Consider the following 20,914-nt stretch of genomic DNA (forward strand, 5'->3'; position numbering starts at 1 on the left):
GGGTGAGAGTGTAAACTCAAGCATCTTACCTTGTACTAATGTTTCAATAGGAGTTTCCGTGCGGTTGGCACACTCATCATTGTGGTGGCAGACATTTGTTTCAACAGATTAATTCTGGGCAGGGCAGCAGTGTGTGTGCGTAGAATGGTCAACAAAAGAAAATGTAGTTCACAATGACCCGAAAATTCCTACAGAGGAAACAGCCCTGGAGGCAGAACAGCCTTACAACATTTCACCTATTTTTGCTTGTGTGGAATCCAAGAGTCAGTAAGAGAGGAGCCAACAGAGTTTTCTTGACCACCGAATATTATTCTTTTATCTTTTAGAAACATCTTGTTTGAACAAGCAGTCGTCGCTACAAACAACAGCCCAGGTTTGATGCTCAAGCAAATATTCAGCACCTCTTAATAACTTGCAATATCCTCTCACACACTATATATATATATATATATATATATATATATATATATATATATATATATATATATATACACACTGAAGCACAAGACACGTGGCAGCCAGGATGATAACAACAAACATGGAGGAATCCCTAAACATATAAAATATATATATATATATATATATATATATATATATATATATATATATATTTTTTTTTTTTTTTTTTTTTTTTTTTTTTTTCCCCAGTTCAAATCCAAGGTGTAAAAACCAGACACTACACATCCCATGATGCACTGTAACCGTGGAACTATTATTGTATTTAAAGCAAGGCTTGTTCAAGATAATGTACTAAATATTGCACTTTATTCTGTTGATTCCACCTCTGCAATTGATATCCCAGCTAAAGATGCTCTAAACTTATTTCATTGACAAGCAAACCACGTATTTTTTTATTCTAATGTTTAACATGGTTGTTATTTCCGCTCTCTCAGTAACAGATACTATTATTATTGGCACACAAATGGTTTCCATGAATTGTTGCTTTGGTGGAGAAATGCACACAGAAACGCATTGAAATGTGTTTGATGACCGTAGTGGCAGTCAAATAACGGGCGCTTTGTTGAGTGGCGGCGTCCCAGCTGAGAGGAGAATGCTGCTACTATAGTCCTGACCCAGAGACATGAGGTACAGGGGGAACTGAGGTGTGGTGTCACTCGGACAGATGAGACTCTCACTGGCAGCCAGCACGCTTGCTACAATGTGACTCCTGTCAAAACAGCCAGTGAAGCTCTTCTCTCAACTGGCTCGCCTCTTGTGGCGACACAGACAGAAACCTGGCTCAGATTTCTCTTGCTGTTCATGGTAGGTCATTCACAGGCTGTATTTCATCTGGGCTTTATCCAGCGATGCCTTTTTAATAGATCCAAAACAAGTGATATGATAAAAAGAGAAGGACTTAGTCTGTCACTGGACTCGGGCATGTGTAAATAGCATGTATTAAACAAGAGTTGAACTGAATGATGGAGGCAAATTTCTCAGTCAAACATCATTCAGACCAGGGCAGAGAATCGAGGAGATTCATTTCAAATCATTAATTACAGGTCCAAATAACACACACATTAGCTGCACTCTTTCTTTCTTCACCAGATCACCAATTCAAGCTGCAATGTGACGCCATGACCACAACACCCATAAAGAAGGAGACTAAATGTTCCGGCAGCGACGGATGGAAAATTTAAGTTAAAATTGAAGCACAAAAAACGACTTCACTCAACACTGGAGCTCGTCCACCATGATGTTAAAGGTTAATGTGAACACTAAAATCCACGGAAGAGAATCAGGGCCAGTGAAGGGGGGAAAAAAGGCAGAATTCTGACCTTAAAGAGAGAATTCTTTAAGAATTCTCTTTTTAAAGTCAAAATTTTAAGTTTTTAAGTTTAACTTTTAATCTAAGATGAAAGACTTTTATCTCTGACTGGTTCTTTCTTCGACACAAACCACATATTTTCCATATTTTTTTTTTCCACTGGCCCTAATCCTCTTCCGTATAAATCAGATCATCTGGTGTCAAGAAAGAAAGGTGAACCCTAATGAACCAATAAATCAAATGGATGAAAGATTGCTAAACAGCGTCAATAAATCGGGTCGACAAACTTTTTTTAGTGGATTCAAAACTAGCGAAACAACTACATGAATAAAACTATAAAACCTATATAGAGAATTGTATGGCTGTGCATGAGAAGGCGAGAGAAAATAAGCACGGCTCATATTTCCTAGACAATTGCCGCATGTTTTCACGTCAGGTATCATCCCAAGTGTTCCATTACAAGCGAACCTGTGAGCCCAGTTCGCTATCTGCTTATCAACCTGTAGCAACCGCGGTGCTCTCAGAAGAATTGCTTGATACGGCGCCTTTTGTTTGACCTTCTGGGAAACCCTAGTTGCCATAACGACAGGTGCCGTGGGAGATGTTGTTTTCAAGAAGCCGCTTTTAATGGCTCTGATGTCGTCATTTTATGAGGGGAATGATCTTCTTTGTTTGAGTAGTTGAAGTTGTCGCTCCTTCACAGAGAGAAGAGGCAGTGTCTGCTTCGAATAAACAGATGTCACTAACAAGACAACAGCAAAATGATAGCTTTCTTCTTGGGAGTTCTCAGTTGTTCTCAATGTAGAAGAGCAAGCCACACAGTGAGGCACTTACTTTATGGCACTTTACTTCCCAGTGAAATTCAACGTGTCAGAAAAAAACCAGGAGCTATTCCACTGTGGTACAGTAGCTCTTATATAAACGACATTCTTGCAATAGGTGTGTGGGGGTCTTATCTGCACCTGGCACACAGAAAAAATGTTTTGTACATCAACACAGGACACTGTGGAGACTCTGGCACAGGAATAAGAGAGAAAAAATGTAAAACCGAGTCAACATAGTGAGTGTTTTTGTCTAAGATTCGCAACACATACTGTTGTGAAATACATGGCCAGTGCTAATACTGAGGTGCGAAGTGTGTGAACTGATCAGATATTTCAGACTGAGCAATTCCAGGCAGCACAGGCCACTACACCACCCAGCTACAATGCGATTTTGTCCTTTTTGCAGGGTGAAAATAGTTTGGAAAGGATCCAGTGGCGAAGAGAGAAGCTCGGGTTTTTTCATTCTCGCAGGTCAAGATGCAGAGGTTTTCTTCATCTTATTAAATTCAGGTCCATCGCTGGTTAGTATTCCAGTCAGGAGGAGCTTACTCCACCAGCGCTCCCTGAAGTTCTGAACACACATATTGACCAACAACTCTCCATCCTGGAAGTCGGTCCTCATCTTCTCCAGGATCAGGTCTTCAGACATCACCTGCGAGGCCGAGAATGTGAATGAGTCCAGCTGGACATAAGACCTGTGGTTTATTTCTCTCACCTCAGTGAGGCTCTGCAGGGTGGCTTCCTCTGGTCGGAGCAGCTGTAAAGCTTCTCCTGACGTCTGGAGGACGCGCAGGCTGCGCTGCAGCACGAACGAAGACTGCTGCTGCTGCAGGATCTTCAACAGCAGTCTGCAGATGAAAGAAGACGACGAGCACAAAGTTTAAGACAAGAATTAAGTCTTTTAAAATTTGTTAAATGTCAATGACCCACAAAATATTAATACAAAAAAAAAAGCATATCTGAATCAGGAGTCTTTACACGCAAGCGATATCTCATTCCGTGTTGAGAGCAAACACTTGAGGCATGAGATGCAGATTCACTAGGTGACAGCCTGCTACGAGTCAAGTGTGGCGAGTTAGAGATAGCGTCACACTCCAACCGCTTCATATACAGTATGTATACCGATGGACAGAGTTGCCACAGTTACTTTGAAAAAGTAACTTACTTACTTTACTGATTACTTGAATTTAAAAGTAACTAAGTTAGATTACAAGTTACATTTGGCGGCCGACTACAGCTCTCATTGCCTAAACAATATCTTTTATGACAATTTTGTGGTTGGAGTTCTTGGGAGTGTTTTTCCATGTTTGGGGTCTTTTTTTTTAGCATAATCTCAGTTATGTGAATGTACAGTCAAAGTTTTGCTTTGACACACTCTAACCCAGTGGAGCAAAAACCACACACAAAAAGCAACAAGAATGAAAAACTAAACAAAGTGATATATTGTAATTTATATGAGAAAATGTAGGGAATGCCCCATTATTTTTATTATTTTACTTTTTTTTTTAACTACTCCTGTTGGCAAGTTAAAATTTTAAAGCTCAAATTTAAGAAGTTTAAAGCTGGTTGGCTCATCCTTAGTGGCTGAAACCAGATAAAAAGATGTGAAGCGTTTTGTTTTGCAAAATGGTTTTGCTGGTCAGGAGGTGAAAATCAAAGATCATGTAGATCAAGTTATTGACAGGAAGCAGTCATCACAAAAAGCATTTCCAGATTCTGGATACATTTGACAGCACAGAACCAAACATATTTTTGGTTGAATCACCAAGACGATAAAGACAACAGACAATAAAGAGGTAAATTGCAGATTTATATCTGCAAAAATGAACAGAAGTAATAAAAAATAATCAATTAAGAAAACTAGACTTACATTTCTACATCAACATTCAATGCAGGAAATCTGACACACTGTCTAGTAGTTATAAGTTAAGAGTTTTGACATCACTACAAAGTCTGACCTTTCACCTCTCGCTACTGCTTTTGCCTTTTTCCATGACAATTCACTCATATAATTTTCATTATTAAGAATATTATTAACCTACCAAAACAACAATCAGATTATGTTTTTATGACTGTGAAGCCAGTCTAGGCACAGAATTATCTGTGGAGGTTTGTAGCATAAGTATTATGAAATGCACCTGTACAAGGAGGCATGTCGTGGTCTCCGACTGTTATGAGTTCTCCGTCCACCACTGTCAGCCTGCATTGACTTACTTAAACCAAGCGACACCTTTACCTGGTCCGGATGAAAGACATGCAAGCCTTCAGCCAGATTCTGTCCTTGTTCAGATCAGCTTCCTCCTCCTCCTCCTCACACTGCTGCACTTCTGTCTCTCCTGATTTACACTTTAATCCTTGAGTTTAAAAATATAAAAAAAAACATATAAATATAACCTCACACAAAAGAATAAATAGGCAAAAACATGGAGAATATATTCAACGCTCAAGTGATTTCTGCAGTGACCAGATTTGTTGAAATTATTATTGTGAAATAATAGTGGAGTTTAATCTGTGAATAATATGAGGAATATTTATTCATGGCACTTTTATCATTGATTATGTACAGATAAAAATGACCCAAAATGAATGCATGGCATGAAACCAAGCCTGACCTAAAATGTCGTCCCTCTCCAGCAGCTGCAGGCACAAGTGGCCGAGACTGTTCCAATGCCAAGGGTTGAAGGGTAACAGGCTGCAGAGCTGCTGCAATGACGACATCTGGGACCTAATGTTGTCAAAATGTCGGCTGATAGAAACCTGACGTCAAAAATGATCACAAGCTTCTTTTGAGTTCTCAGAAAAAGACAAATAAAAAATGACAAAGAGGTTGCCACCACATTCATCAGGAGCAAAACAATGTTTACCTGAAGCAGCAGAAGGCTGGTCAGGTGGTACGTATTGGTGGCTTCTTTGCTCTGAAGGAAAGATCAAAGAGAAAAACTTCAAGTGACATACCGTGTGTGAAGAAGATTGACTGAGGAGAAGAACATTGTATGGAGAAATATTAACCGTTCCAAGCAAGCAAATTCGATTGTGTTTTCAATGAGCGCAACATTTCGACTACCTCTGTACAACTCAAAAAAGCTATTTATTATAAGGTGACTGCCTTTGTGAGGTTGGCCCAAACTAATAAAACAAGTTAGAGTGATACACAAAACAATAATCAGAGTAACTACCAGCAGGTCAACACAGTCCAGTGCCTGTTCTTTCCGTCCCAGTTTGGCAAAGCATCGAGCCATGGCCTCAAGCACATCTCTCCTGATGGTCAGGTTGCTCACAGGAAGCAACTCCAGGCAGCTGCTGTAGGAATGCAGGGCTTGCTGAAGAACAAAGACAGTGGTGGTTTACTGGACAAAATAATAAAATATAAACGTTTGATCGACAAGCTGAAACAAAGGTTAGTCATGCCTAGGCTGCCGTGCCTAATAACAATTCTGACTCACAATGTTAAGGCGGCACCAACCTGGTATTTTGCTCTCCGCGCAGCCAAATCCCCTCGAAACTTGTAGACTTTCTGTTGCTCCAACGAGTCGTCTGTCTCCAAAGCTGAACTGTGACAAAACCACTGGCAGTACATACAATAACGTCATTATTAAAGAAAGTATGGTATGTGTTATGGTAAGTGTTTAACGTATTTTCATATTTGATCGTGAAAATATATACATTTGCGAGTGTGCATGTTAGGAGTCAGGCGTGTTTTATGTGCGGCACTCACCTCAGGCTCACAAAGTTTAGCTTCATAAGAAGACAGGGACGAACCGACCCGGTCTTTCGTTTCTGAAAACAGAGTATCGTCAAATGTGCTCCCTAAAACATCCATCATGGGCCAGTGGATCAGAAACACATGTCTGCCAGTGTCTGCAGTTTGTTTACACCCCGCATGGGATCGGTCTTTAGTGCTCGACTAACACAAGGAAGGCCGACATTGGTTCCGGAAAGACGAAGGTTCCGGCCAAAATAGTCCGCTTCCTGTTTAAAAAAAAGCAGGATTTAACGATGAAATACGCCGCATTTATTATGAATCTACATGTATACATCGGTTATCACAAATAGTATATCTTAAACGCTAAAATAATGTATGAACCAATGGTAGTCAAAGCACAACGCCAGATCATGACAACTACTGTGTCTAAGACCCCTGTGACGTATTAAAAAAAAAAAGAATAATGAATGAAGGCCTATATGAACAGCAGGTGAAATATGAATGGTGTTGCATAAAGCAGGCACAAGGGTAAGGATCACCTCCAGAAGGGCGTGGACGGAGTCAAGTTCTGAGTTCCTCCCTAAGAAGACTGGGGTTTGAGGGCAGCTCAGTTCAGGTCAGGCGTTTCATCTGTTGCTCTCTGACTTGGTCATATTTTGTGGTATCCAAGGTTCACACCACTCAGAATGAATCAAGAAATCCAAAAATGCTTTGAAACAGACACATTGAGACTTTGATCAAGGGTTGCCTTCCTTATTAGTTTTTGAGGAAAACGCATTCACTCATTTACAACGCACACATTTATCAGTCAAAATACAGCACAAGATTTGATCTTTTCATCAAAATTTTATTGGGTTTTGTCCTCAAACAAGTATAAAATATAAATCTTTCCTACATCAAGCTAAAAATGAAGCCAGATCATCAAACAGTTGAGATTTAGATGATGACTGCACACATATTTTTTTTGTTTTGTTTTAACAGCGACAGGCTGGCACAAGAGATTTTTGTTTGCAAATATAGTTCCTGTAATTCATAAAACTTCACAGACAGTTTAATGTGTGTTGGGGTTCGTTTTGTTTTTTTGCTTGTATGGATGACTCATAGCGCCCCCTGTTGCTTCCAGCCAGCCAGAATTATCATGAGATGTGTATTATTTAAAGGGAGAGTTCATATTTGGTCCAGAATTTCTGTGTATAGAATGTAACAATGTTTGAGGGATGACGTTCCAATATGGCTGCTCAATGTGTCAGACAGCAAATATACTGATCCAAACAAAATGGTCATTCTATTTTCACTAGAAATGTTTTAATAGTTTAGTCTCACTCCATAAATACAGAAGGCTTAACGTGGACATGCCCTTCTTTGTTTCCAGGATTTGACACGCAGGAATACTGGCTAATGTCCAGTGCAGACATTACAAGAGACAGAAAAAAGATTTTCCGGGTGCAGGTTATCAAAGGCACATTGCTAGAAATGGCTGTTAAAACCTCATAGCTGCATGTAGTACGAGTATTTTACTGGTGGGCTAATCATTTTTGATGACTTTGCTTCACATGAAAACATTTTGAAGACAACAGAACTGTTTCAGAATTCATTTCTGGCCGGCTGAAAGCAGAAGGGGACAAAAATGAGTTCAGTAGATTTCACAAGGACACTCAAAACAACATACATGTTTGAGTTATTTTTAAGTAAACTAAAAAAATAAAAAAAATGAGTCTCTAAAACCGAAGCTCAGGTTTTACTGTATAAAGTTAAAGCTTTAAATATTTGAAGTGAAATTACAGGTCAAATGTTTTCTTCTGTGAAACACGCTAAAAAACATCTGGGCAAGCTGTAAAATGTAAAATCATTTCAGACACATTCATCAAACAACCTGTTCAAATACAGAGATCGAGCAAGACTAAGCATAGTGGAGGATACATACATGGCAGATTGCACAAACACATTGGGACAGCAAGAGAACTACTTGGACCACAACATTAGCGCTACAGCACAACCGGGATAAATATGATACATGATGATTCTGTGTCGATAAAATCACAACTCAAGAGTGAAGAGTCAAAAAAATTGAAATAAAGGTCTGTGTCAGCTAGGTTTCTTCACCAACAGAAGACGGAGAAGAATATGGAATCATTTGCGGTCGAAACAAAATAGCACACATTGTGCTTAAAAAAGGTGTGACTTTTCTGCAGACAAAAGTGTCATTTTGTCACAAAAGTATCGACGCTAACAGTCGATTCAGTACTTTTCTAAAGGCAAGTTGGGTCCCATTGTTTTACAGTGAGGGGAATATGGGATGAGAACAATTGCCAGCAGCTGCAGTTTGTTCGAGCAAGATGGAGTCAGAGTTCATAAAACTGCCAAACAAAAACATGTTGGCCCTTCATCTAAGCCAGTGAAGGTGCTTGTATCTTCTAAAGCCTCAGACTTGAACGTATCCTTCAGTTAAAGCTGGCAGTACTAAGGAAATGCAAGTGTGAGAAGCCAGGAATTGAACACGAGATGTTATAACAATAAGGTACAGTTTTATAAAATGAGATGTGTTCTGAACAAAGCAAAAATGGGAATTTGTTGCGTTGTGATTATGAACGCAGATAAGAGGAAGAGCTTCAGATATTGAGTTGTGATTCTACGTGCTTGCAAAGTAGCAACAATCTGACCAGGCAGCACCGTCTAAACTCTAAAGCTATTTCCAAACACTGGTCTATCTTACATCATATGAGTCAGTCATAACAAGCTGTTGGACAACAATGTCATGACAGTTTTCTTCTCTATGAACCGTCTTTAAAACCCTTAAAAACAGGCTGGTGATAGAAAAACCGTGAGTACCTCATGTATTCCATCAAAACGGTAAAAAAAAAAAAAGGTGCAGCATTTTAAACTCAAAATTAATAAATGAAACATGTAACCCAAATTCAAAGCAGTACTCCACCAGAATGAATAGAAGGTGAAATGACACTTGGTTTGGAAAGGTTGTGAAGAAAACAATAAGGTCCATGACCGCAGTCACTGTGGTACTAAAACTAGCTTCGAGCGTTACACCAAAAACACTTGTTTCTTCATGGTTTGGACACTACAAACCCAAACTTGTATATACAGGAAAAGAGTAGTTGTTTCACTCTGTTATTGCATGCAGTTTAGTGTGGATCTTGAAGGGTACCTTATTTGAGGATGCTAGCATCCAGGCACTCGTCACAGCACAGGTTCTGACCATTATTAACCTATTTACTGATCATACAGCTGGTAGGATGAAAATGCTCCAGGCGTGTTGGAAGGTGCTCGTAGGTACTGTTGACAGGTGACAGAAAATGGTTGTCAAAGACAATTCCTGTGACCCCAGGAATGAGACAAACGTCCACAGGCCGTGCAGGCACAAGGGTTTACGAAAAAAAGGCTTTATCAAATCCCTTCCACACTCCAGAGGAAGTGCAAGTGAGAGCCCGTTCCGTGAGTTCTCATCGTCATTGGTTGAGAAATTTGGTTGAGGGCACAACGCACTCTTCCACGACAAAAGCCGTCCGCCAACATCCCGCAGAAAAACACTTTTCAGTCTTTTGAGTCCATCATTATGACAGAGAACCTGCTGATGACATCATCAGAATCGGGCACGTCATAGAGTCTTGTAGGCATTCATTATTTCAAACCGGGCCAGTAGGTGGGCAACCGTCCAGGTGAAGAGACACACAATTAACGCACAGCACAATAAAAAAAAAAAAACAACAAATGTGGCTCAAATTGTGCAATTTTTGCAAAATAAAGCGGCACACGATTGCTCTCCTACCTTTTTCAAACATCCAACTCTGAACACAAGACTCAAAAAAAGGTGGTTTCATGTTCCATGAAAACACATCAGGGGTATAAAGGCAAAATACTGGTTTCGATTGTAGTCGTACAAAACACTTTTGGTCTCTCAGAGCCATGTCACCACACAAATATTAGCGTTAAGGTGCCTAATCGGGGATCACGCCACCGTGTGGCAAAAAGTGCATTTTTACTTCCGTTTGGTGCTTGATGGTTGATCTGGTCGACATACGGTGATTATGAAATTTAGTTTGGCAAATTCTCATGAATACTAGGCCTCGTGGTTGTCATGGAGATTTGGATTCTTGAAGGCAAAGTGTTGGTGATTTGGTTGACATCATGTTGATTGAAAATCGAAAGCAGAGATGAAGCTGGTGCTTACGCATCTTAATAAATTTAGAGGAAACCCCCCCCGAGATCAGTCAAACCAAACTGAGACCCCAGTGATCTCCTTTCAAAGGGAGTTCGACTAGTGATAGAGCGTGTTCTATCTAAGGTGCAAATCCATTAACAAAAAAGAAACTACGTCCCAGTGCATATCAACATATTGTGGCATTTGTACATCAGCACGCTGATTATTCACTTCAAGAGGGAAGACTTGAAAAAACAGCATAAGTTACAGCATTTATACGAGTAGAAAACTGTGAATATTGGATCACAGGCTACGTTCACATTCGCAAACTCGGGGAAACTAACTTACGGTGTAGGTATAATTCTTACGACATGGCACCTTCATCATCTTCTCACGAGAAAGATCCAAAAAAAAAAGATCGTTAACGGGAGGACAGTGCATGTTTTCTCTTGAATATGTGGCCCCCTGCTGGCCAGTGTTAAATACGACACTCAGAATTACTGATGGAAACGTGAACGTAGCCTTAAGCTGACCACAGAGATCAAAACTGTTTTAGTGTCACGAAAGACCTCTCCCTCTCTCTGTTTAAAAAAAACGCTCGGGCGAGTGAAATTTAGGACTTGGCAGTGCCACGTTAACACAGCAGTGTCAGGTTTGGGAGGGGGGTACATTACCTCTCAATTGTAAACATGTAACAAACACTCCTTTTCAAGGAAATGCAGCATCACAACAAGTGCAAATCGATTTCGGTGAAATAAACACCGTACATTAGCGAAAGAGTGTGCGTCTAGATGCTAACCCTCAACGGTAACAATGTTTCATAGGCATCTTCAGTTATTATATTGCCATTAATAATTTGAAATTACAGGTAACCTGTAATATTTTGGGATGCCAATTAGTTATAGCCGGGTGTGTAAAACTGTCATCCCTTCCACACCTGGTATATATTCGTAAGGAACAAACCGCACGTGAAAAAAAAAAAAAAAAAAAAAAATCAAATCAAATGAACAAACTGTTGTCGTACTTCCAGCAGTAATTAGAACAGTATAAGTCATGTAACATTCCACACCTGGGCACCAACAATCACTAGTCTTCAGAGACTGACAGCGACTTCCTGACGCTACGCGATGGCTCCCAAACCTCACTGTCGTCCGTGTCGTCGCCATCATTGTCTTCGTCTTCGTCATCTTCATCGTCCTCGTCTCCCAAAGCGGTGCTGAGATCCCCTGAGGCAGTAGACGACTCCCCCTTTGACTGACTGCCCCCAAAATCTCTGTCCTTCTGATCGGCCTGCACCTGGAACGGATCCAGACCCAGGTCCAGGCGCCGCTGGACTTCAGCGAACCACTCCCTTACCTGGAAAGAGAAGCGCACAAAGCGCAGAATCAGTGTTTTGTGTTATGATGACCACAGAGCTCCCAGCGTTTTGGTCGTTCCTTACCCTTTCGTAGCTCATGTTGGTCTTAGTGACAAGCTCGTCCAGGTCTTGCTCATTGAGGAAGCCATGCTTCAGGTAGTACTCCTTCAGAATATCCCTTCCAGTCTTGTACTTCTTCATGGGGGGAGCTCTGTCAACGTCGGCGCTGGAGGAGGCAGACCTCCGCGGCTGCTTCCGTGTTCGGGAACGGCCCCAACCCCGATTCCTGCCCCTTCTTTTACGGCCGCTGCCCATCCTGCCACCCCCCGATCCGTTGGGCCCCTCCACGTTGCCACTTTGGTACTGGAAGAACCACTTCAAGTTTCCGTTCTTCCATGAATATCGAGAATCCCCAAACCAGCTGACAATGTAGGAGCGTGGAAGGTCGCTCTCCTTGGACAGCTGGTCGTACTCCTCTGGCGTGGGCCACTGGGTCCTAACAAAGGCACTTTTTAGAATATGAAGCTGCTCTGGTGTCTTTTTACACTTATCCTTGAAGTCTTTACTGGTACAACTAGTTGTGGGCATATGCTTACTGCGGCCACCAGGGGGAGTCTGACTCCCTCTCCCGGAGGAGGTCCCTTCACCTTCTGCAGCAGGATCTCCTTCAGTCTCAGCATTTCCTGTATCTGGTGAGACTGGAGAAGTAGCAATGATTGAGGGCATTTTCCGCCTCTCAGTGAACCAGGCGTCGATCTCTCTCCGTGTGAGTTTGGTCTCTGTTCTGAGGCGGGTCAGCTCTTCGTCCGACGGTGTGACGTTCTTCTCGAAACTCTCCTCCAGCACCACCAGCTGCTCCGGCGTCTTCTCCTTAAACTTCTGCAGAGTGAAGTCTGGGAATGGATTCCAGGACTTTGACCTTGTCTCCTTGACCAAGGGCGCGTGTGGAGGATGAGGAGATGTGGGGGTCTCATCGCTGGAGTCGATGATGATGGGCGTAGAAGCAGAGCTGCTACCGACTCCTCTGCCTCCTCCGTCGTGGAACACAATGACATGGCTATTCTTGGAGTTGCGTTGATTGTATCTCGTGTCACTGAACCATTTTTTGATTTCTCCTTTCGTCAGGTTGGTGATCTTCATCAAGCGGGCAATTTCGGCGTCACTGACAAAGTGGTTTTTAAGGTAGCTGGCTTTCAGCTCTGCAAGCTGCTCTTTGGACTTCTTAGGCCTCAAACCAAAAGTATCAATGCTCAGGGCAGAGTTTTCCTGAGGAAAACAAATGGCCATTAGTCACAGCAGATGAACATTTCCATTGTCAATGTCTCAGAATATTTTCTGAGATATTTTACTTTCTGTCAGAGTTGTCTGATTTATTGGCAAATTTGAAAAGTAAATCCAAAAATAATCCCTCAAAGGACAGAGCAACTTGTTTCTAAATTGCTGATATCGAGATCAAAACACTAAAACAAGCTTCACAGTCTTACAATTTTATCGCAATTTCACTCCATGTGACACAACACTTTTTCTTACCTGTGGGGAAAGAGAGGGAGGCTGGACAGTCGTGGCCCGCTTGAGATCACTATTTGTCGGGGTGGGTGGGCAGGGGACTCGGCTGGGGGTCTGAGACTGACCAGACAGCCCGGCTACTGTCAGAGTGATGGGGTTGTTCACTGGAAGGTTTCCACTTGGGCCCACCTGAGACACACACACAGATTTAGAATCACACACACACAGACAACTGGACATCAGCAGTATTTCTGTTCGCTTTCTCGAAAATTAACAGTGATGGTGACGGCACCGAGGGAATTTATTTCTTTTAGCAGGTTAAACTTGTCATAAAGAATATTGAAGACCCATAGCTTCTGTCACCAATACGGCAGCATTTTAAATTGGTTTTCAAATACAACTCAAGGTTACACGTCGGATTAGGAAACATAAATACCATGAATTAACTACTTATTATTTATAAATGTATTAGCAGCCAATTATTATACATTACAAGTTATAGTACGAGTATAGTACATTATAAATATTGATTATCATTAGTGTGTCGACATTTACACAAGAATGGTCACCAAATATTTACTCTTAACAACAGCAGAATTATTAACAGTAAATAAGCAAGTCGTCTGTTTATATGTATTCCCCTATCAGCAATACATCCCAAACCAGAATTTAAGTTGCAAATCTCTCTGAAAAAGAAATTGATTTTTGCAAATCAGATTTATCATGTATTAAGTTCCTTTCACGAGCAACATTTTTCAGAGCACCAACTGATGCAATGTGACGTCATAACCCAGTGCTTCTCAATTATTTTCTATTGCCGCTGTAAATAGTATAATTTGTCCAGCACTACACAACATTGTATCCTTGTTAACTCTAAAGAAAAGAAAAAAGCAAGTAATATAGATCAACTTAGAATGAAGAATAACTTTATCAACAATATTTTGTCTGTAACTTAAAGTGCATCAATTTGCCTAAAATTAAATGATGTCCTATTACACTTTATTCTTGTATGACAAATAAGTATGCTCCAAGGTCACATGCGTTCGTTCACTCCCTGATGTTGAAGCCGTATAGATTTTACTTAAGTTTGATCATTCTACTGTCAAATATTGGAACACAAATCATTAACTATATGACCTCTAATTACTTGTTTGTTTGTATCTTTAATCTGAGATACTTCAATCAGACATACCAGACCATAGTCTCCCATTAACATGAAAATGCAACCATGCTCTTCCTTACCTACCTGAGTGAACACCAGGCCCGGCTGGCCCACCAACTGGCATGTCTGCAGGATGGAGTGCAGCCCGTTGGCGGCCGCTGACAGTTGGTGGGCTGGTATAACAGTGATGGTTTGAGGCACTGTGTGCACGGTACCATTGAACTGCTTCCTCCTGGCCTCCTCCACTTCCTCCGGGGTCCAACTCACGCCGTGCTTCAGCCGCTGGGCTGAGAACCAAACCTGCGGCACAGATATCAAATTTGCATTAAACTCTTTTAATCGGATTTTTGTGGCGCTCCCCCGGGGCTTCACTCACCTTAATCTGCTCCTCGGTGAATTGCGTCTGAGCGGCCAGACTACTGATCTCAGCCAACGAGGGGTACGGAAACCTCTTATAGGTGCTGCCCAGCAGAGGGTTGGTGTCCATCGCTGCGCTGTACGACGGGATGCTGCTGAGGGGGATCAGAAGCTGATGCTGAGCTGCAGCTGCTGCAGCGGTCTGCTGGGCTTGAAATGCCGAGAGAACCTGCGGCAGAAAAAGAGGTGCACTGTTTACGGGGGTCCACCTTAAATTCAAGTACATAGTGTAAACACCTGAATACATTATAAGGCTCATAATTATAAAAAGAAACTTCATTTAAACTGAGAAATACGATTAACTGGGCATCACAAGGATGGAGAGGCACAAAACTCATCAGTCGCTGAGCAAAAAAAAATGGTTCCTGCCTTCAGATAATGGCTGCCTTGTCAACACTACTGCAGAATAATGAAACACATTTTTGCCTGGAGACCAGTGTCATCAATCTCGATCCTCTCTGGTTTTATAGTCCTCCCTCCCCAGATGAATGTGTGGCAGCACAGAAACTCACTAGCAGAGCTAGTCAAAGAGGTGTAGTACCAGTCAGATAAGAGCTTTGCTTCCAGTTAACCGCTGATGAGAAAGTACCACTCAACACATATTTGAACTAGGGCAGGGGTTACAACACCTTCATTGTGATTATCTCATTGCATAAAAATAAGCTTTATCGCTGAAATAATGTGTATTAATCGCGTTTCACGGGGAACACTTTCAGTGCACTAGTTCCAGGTGCACCACATGATACAATGTGATGTCATAACCGAAACATCCATGACACAGGAGACTAAATGAGACTGACGGATGTAAAAATGATGTGTACATATTCAACTTAAATCGGATAATTCTACGATCAAATCTTATGTAATTAATGAATTATGATAAATTAGCCCCTATTTCAAGCAAATAATTTTCCAAAAAATAAGCCGTCCGTACTTGTGCCAGGCCAGCAGGGAGAACCGTGGGGTTCAGAATGGGCGTCTTCCTCTGCGGTTCTGAAGGCTGACTGACCAGCAGGCCTCCTCCTCCGAGCTTCATGGAGTCGTGCAGCAGCATCTCCATTGGGGTCATTTGCCCAAGCGGAGCCTCGATGGGCTCCTGGTCTCCTCCTACGTCGCCCTCATTGGCTCCCCCGAAACCTTCAGCTGCTTCTTCTGCCGATTTCAAGGACACGGCTATCCTCTTTGGTTCAGACTTGCCTTTCAACCTCATAATGGGGGTCTTGCTGAGTGAGATGGCGGACACGGTCGCAGGATCCGTGCCGACCTCCGCCTTGACACTTGTTGGTTCTTGGTTTGACTCGTCACCGCTGGGTCGATCGGGAGGGTTTGCTGTGCTCGACTTCAGTGAGGGGTTGACGACCATGGGGTCGGCTGCAGTCTGAGCTGAAGGCTCTTCTGTGGAGAGAAGGACATCTCCAGATCAGCATGATTATATGCAACAAAACCATTTGGTTTTGACTGAAATCGCACCTTGGTCACAGGGAGCAGGAGCCACCACCGGTGGAAGCGGCTCCTCAGAAATCCGTGTCTCCTCCACTGACTCCTTAATTGCATCCACATCGCCCTTTCCTTCTTCCTCCTTTTGACCCTCTCTTTTCTCCTCCACCTGCCCCACGACATCAGAGGGCAGAACCATACAAGGGACTGTGGATTTTCTGCGACTTGACATTGTCAGACTCTGATCAAGACTCAAGACCAGACGACCTGAGAAAGAAGGCAGAAAATATTATGCATTTACATATGCTGAACATTGTTTTGTTGCCTTAACCTGCACTACATTTTAGCCTTTCTACTCATTTCATGGTTCCACAGAAGATGGCACAACATTTCCTTCAGTTGAACAAGTCAGAAACAGAGATATTAGTCTTCCCTTCACCAATCTCTCCAAGCCTGCCTTGTCCAGAAACACAACTCTCTCTTCACTTTCATTTGATTCTCACATTAAAACAGCCCAGTTTAAAATTGTATCCAAAATCAAACCCATCCTGTCACATGCTGACTTAATAACAAAACAAAAAAATGTCTTCACGCTGGCTCCCTGTCCACAACTTGAAATGTTTTTCTTTTTTTTTTAATTGGGTCGGCCTAATGAGCCAGCTCTCCAGGAGGTTCCTTGCTGGTTGCCCCAAAGTCCAGACTTTAAGAGTGAAAGTCTCCTTCTCCATCAGGTACAGGCTGCCTGAGAAGATCCGAAACACAGCATGTACCTCCACCTTTATAATACAACTAAAAGCATATGCTTTACATAATACTCTCCTATTTTCCTACTTACTTCTGCTTTCATGTTTGTCAACCACATTCATGTCTCTGTACACAAACAGTGCTACATACATAAGCACACGTAGACACTTAATTACACGTTATTGTTCATGTTCTGTTTGGTCTGCGAAGCACTTTGTGGACAGCCTTCACACAGTAATGGAGCTATATAAATAATGTAATAATAAAAATAATACAGACAAATAATACATTTTCCCACAATAAACACTTCACAAAGACAAAGTAAATACATACCCCGAACAAAAGCTGTAGCCCGTAGTTTAAAAGCATACAAAAGTGAAATAAAGTTCTTGAAATAATGTTACCACTACACACCTCCTTTCCAAAAGAAGCCTGCATTTCCTGTCCTACTTATCCCAACAGTATCAGTCATCAGTATTATTATAGTATAATACTACTTGTGGTTGAGAAAACAGCACAAGTATCAATAGAAGGCATAACAGCAATGAATGAATGAATTGTTGTGTTCTTTGGGTTTAAATATTAAATTAAACTAGATGTGGGCAGAAGCACAAAGCCTGTTTCAGAGTGTAACAGTCGAACAGTAAAAACATCCATAAACTAGCATCTATACACAGAGTCACAGACAACTAACCAAAGACACAACAACAGTTAAACTGGGAAAGATACATGTAGTTTAATGAGAGACAAACAAAAAAAGTCTTTTATGTCGTGCCACTGGTTCCCCATGATGGCCACTGTTCAGGCTGTAGGAAGCCAAAATGAATCCAAAATGACAATGACAGTGGCTTTATTTAATGAAGCCATTGGTTTAGTAAAGAATGAGAAACCCCAAACAGAATAAAAACAATAATCACAGCTTACAAAAATAGAAGAAAGAGATTCTCAGATGTAGATGACACAAAACAAGCCCACAGGAACACCAGGGAATTACAATCAGTTGCGAGCTTAAAAATATTTGTATACGAAAGGGAAAAAAATGGAATCCAGCCACAAAGATTTTATATCTGTTTGTTTGGATCTAGAAAAAAGATAAGTCCCTCAGGCACAATGTGCTGACGAAAGAAGAGAAATGTGGCGAGGGCACTTCAGTTTTACCTCTGAACTAGATGTTAGATCAGAAATGAAACCAAAACTACAAAAAAGCCACTGCATTTCAGTCAGTCAGTTATCGGCCATTTTACATGAAGATGGCGTCAACTGTGTGTTTAGGAAGGCAAATGTGTCCTCACTGAAGCCCAGTCTCCCTGCAACATAAATTTCACACTTTCAAATGTTTTTTTTTTCCAAGAAAACCGGGCAGGCAAATCTAATGAAAAATACCACATGCTCGGCTTCGCGGTTAACGGCTCAAGAAACAAGAAATGGTTGTGTTAACAATCCCACTAACACCAACACGACATCTCAGCCATGTGATGGGGGGAAATGTGGAATTGTTTATAAGAGTGAGAGAATAAACCCCCAATTATTTTTGTAGTCAATTAGTGATGCAAACTGATGAATTCACTTGGTTTTCTTTTCAGATCTTCCTCTTTTGTTTCTTCCAAAATTGTTTTTAAGGTTCAATATTTCATGCACCCAAAAAAGAAAAAGAACATGGGAGTTTGATCACAATCCTTGTGATGAAAAACAGACCGACACAATGATGACTTCATCCCAGCGCTACATTCTGTACTAGTAATGGAGGGATGTTGTGGCCAGTGTTGCAATTTTACTGGCAATTTCATTGGTGTTGACATACTTATAGGAAGAGTGTTGATAGAAGTGAGCAACATAGTGGACTCATCCAAAGATACCAATACTCGAATCATATGCACCCATCGGTGTACACTTAAAATTCACCCTAAAACAGCCGTGGTCCAGCCAGAATTATTTTTAATATATGAGGTGAAATGCAGGTCAATCTACACATTATCCTACCTATTTTTCCGAGCAAAAAAATTAAATTGATTGTCAAATTTAAGCATCTATTTAAAAAAAAATGTGACAGTTAACCAGACACATTAGCACAGTAAACTTGACAGAAATATGATGTCCACGCTGGCATGATAAGGAAAACAGCGAGCTGTTGAAGCACCCTAAAGACCTAACAATAATGACTATGAGCCACACAAAATCCCACCTGTGTTTTAAATAAAAGGTACCGTGGCTGACGGCCATCTTGTTTTCAGGGTCAGCTAAGGTGAGCAAAGACTCAAACTGGGTTCTTGACATCTCCATCTTATATATGAATGAACAACCTTTCCGGCTGCGCTCGGAATAATTTCCCCTGTAGCATATATGGTTTTACCGTTTGTATTATTACATTTTCTGTTCTCGTCGCTGCCACTGTATTCATTGTCACATCCATCCCCGGCGAACAGAGGCTCTACTCTGAGTCTCCCTTGAATACCTTGACTCCGATTTGAACTAGTTGGGTGGTGCCAACCAGCTGGCTAGTACACAGTACTTTATCTTGTTATGACCAACAGTTCATGATTCAGTTCAGGTCGATATCACTCTGATAACTGGGAATACTACACATAGTTCTCCAGGTAATGTTGCCATGGAAAAAAGGGGTCAGAAGTGATTGACAGATGGTTGACAAAGCCCCTGCTGTGTGTTTATATAACAAGCAACGATTAACAAGACAGCACGCAGTCACTGTTCTATATTATATAATGTGCAACAATAACAGCAGTGTAAGGACTACAGTCCCAAACAACAATAACAAGCACGAGCTCTAGCGTGGCTCAGGTTCTAAATGCTGAATCACAACACTGGGCTGTGAAGTGATAAGACGGTGGAATGGCGAGGCATGAATCGCACGTTCAAAATGAACACACACACACACACACACACAATGGCATGTTAATGAGGCATGTAGCATGAGTGTGCTGCTAGTGTTAGCCGAGCCGGACATTATTGATCATGTCTGCTGCTCAACTTACTGGAACTGCACTCATGAACGCGCTGCTGCTGCTCCCAAATCTGGTGAGGCTGGAATATCCCGGCTCCCGGCTGCGGTGGTGTCCGAGCGGCGGCTGAGCATGAAGCCCCGGCGCTTCTTGTGGCTCCCAGCGAACCGGTTTGAGGGCTGCAGCTCGGTCTGTAGATGCTACAATCACCGGGACACACGCTCGCTCCTCTCCCTGACAGGTTGCTCCACGCCCCGGCCTGCGCGTCTCACAGTGGCGCTACTACAAGAACCCCAGTTACGGCCATTGTATCACTTCCCTGACCTAATTCAGATTTTTTTTTTATGGCTGATTTTTTTTATAATGATCAAACAGCGTCCTCATTCTGTGATACGTCCTGACGTCATTCCGCGGCGACTCTGGCGGCTAACTAAACACCTAAAACAGCACAAAAAACGAGCGAATATGGAGAGTTGAAGCGTAGCTGGCCTCCGCGTTTGTATTTAAAACACAGTGCGCCAAAAACCGTTGAGTCTACGAGCGTGTTTGGGAGGCTATAAACTTCCCGGGCAGCCCGTGTCCTTACATGACCCAGCAGCTCCTCCAGCACTAACCTAAACCTGACACGGCAAACACCCAGCGCTGCCAGAAGCTGCGAGCTGCTTTTCGAGTTCTCCACCTTCTCGTAGTGGCTAACGAGGTTTTTATTTGAGGCCACATTATCGCTCGGTTTGAGGGTTGAGCAGCTGCGAACATGATTTAATGCTAGTTTAGCCTTCACGTCAGGATGCAGGAATATTGTTATATAACCACAAACAGCTGGATTTAGTGAACTATCGTACTGAAATATGTGAACAAAGCGCATTTGCTTTGGCAAACATTGATA

General features: G+C 41.9%; 2 protein-coding genes across 2 annotated transcripts; both read right to left on the minus strand.

Annotated features, from left to right (window-relative positions):
• Positions 1 to 2,597: 2,597 nt before the first annotated feature.
• zgc:101716 (uncharacterized protein LOC492784 homolog) lies at positions 2,598 to 6,494 on the minus strand. Its single transcript, XM_053881221.1, has 8 exons — positions 6,308 to 6,494; positions 6,056 to 6,157; positions 5,769 to 5,912; positions 5,457 to 5,507; positions 5,205 to 5,349; positions 4,829 to 4,946; positions 3,308 to 3,440; positions 2,598 to 3,244 (listed from the first exon to the last, which is right to left on the minus strand). The coding sequence occupies exons 1-8, from the start codon at positions 6,413 to 6,415 to the stop codon at positions 3,065 to 3,067; spliced, it is 981 nt and encodes a 326-aa protein (XP_053737196.1). The 5' UTR covers positions 6,416 to 6,494; the 3' UTR covers positions 2,598 to 3,064.
• A 666-nt stretch (positions 6,495 to 7,160) lies between these two features.
• LOC128768834 (zinc fingers and homeoboxes protein 1-like) lies at positions 7,161 to 20,603 on the minus strand. Its single transcript, XM_053882039.1, has 8 exons — positions 20,062 to 20,603; positions 16,361 to 16,594; positions 15,825 to 16,285; positions 14,850 to 15,059; positions 14,558 to 14,773; positions 13,336 to 13,500; positions 11,890 to 13,071; positions 7,161 to 11,804 (listed from the first exon to the last, which is right to left on the minus strand). The coding sequence occupies exons 2-8, from the start codon at positions 16,557 to 16,559 to the stop codon at positions 11,535 to 11,537; spliced, it is 2,703 nt and encodes a 900-aa protein (XP_053738014.1). The 5' UTR covers positions 16,560 to 16,594; positions 20,062 to 20,603; the 3' UTR covers positions 7,161 to 11,534.
• Positions 20,604 to 20,914: the final 311 nt, after the last annotated feature.

This window comes from Synchiropus splendidus, chromosome 12 (assembly GCF_027744825.2).
Source record: "Synchiropus splendidus isolate RoL2022-P1 chromosome 12, RoL_Sspl_1.0, whole genome shotgun sequence".
NCBI lineage: Eukaryota > Metazoa > Chordata > Actinopteri > Syngnathiformes > Callionymidae > Synchiropus > Synchiropus splendidus.

Excerpts from the sequence above, each read along its gene's own strand:
- zgc:101716 (XM_053881221.1), bottom strand. The coding sequence starts at position 6,415 with ATGATGGATGTTTTAGGGAGCACATTTGACGATACTCTGTTTTCAGAA. Across the intron at positions 5,913-6,055 it reads CGCGGAGAGCAAAATACCAG|CAAGCCCTGCATTCCTACAG; the intron begins GTTGGTGCCGCC and ends TTTGTTCTTCAG. Across the intron at positions 5,350-5,456 it reads CCAGCCTTCTGCTGCTTCAG|GTTTCTATCAGCCGACATTT; the intron begins GTAAACATTGTT and ends TTTTGACGTCAG.
- LOC128768834 (XM_053882039.1), bottom strand. The coding sequence starts at position 16,559 with ATGTCAAGTCGCAGAAAATCCACAGTCCCTTGTATGGTTCTGCCCTCT. Across the intron at positions 15,060-15,824 it reads TCCCTGCTGGCCTGGCACAA|GTTCTCTCGGCATTTCAAGC; the intron begins GTACGGACGGCT and ends TTTCTGCCGCAG. Across the intron at positions 14,774-14,849 it reads TCACCGAGGAGCAGATTAAG|GTTTGGTTCTCAGCCCAGCG; the intron begins GTGAGTGAAGCC and ends TCTGTGCCGCAG.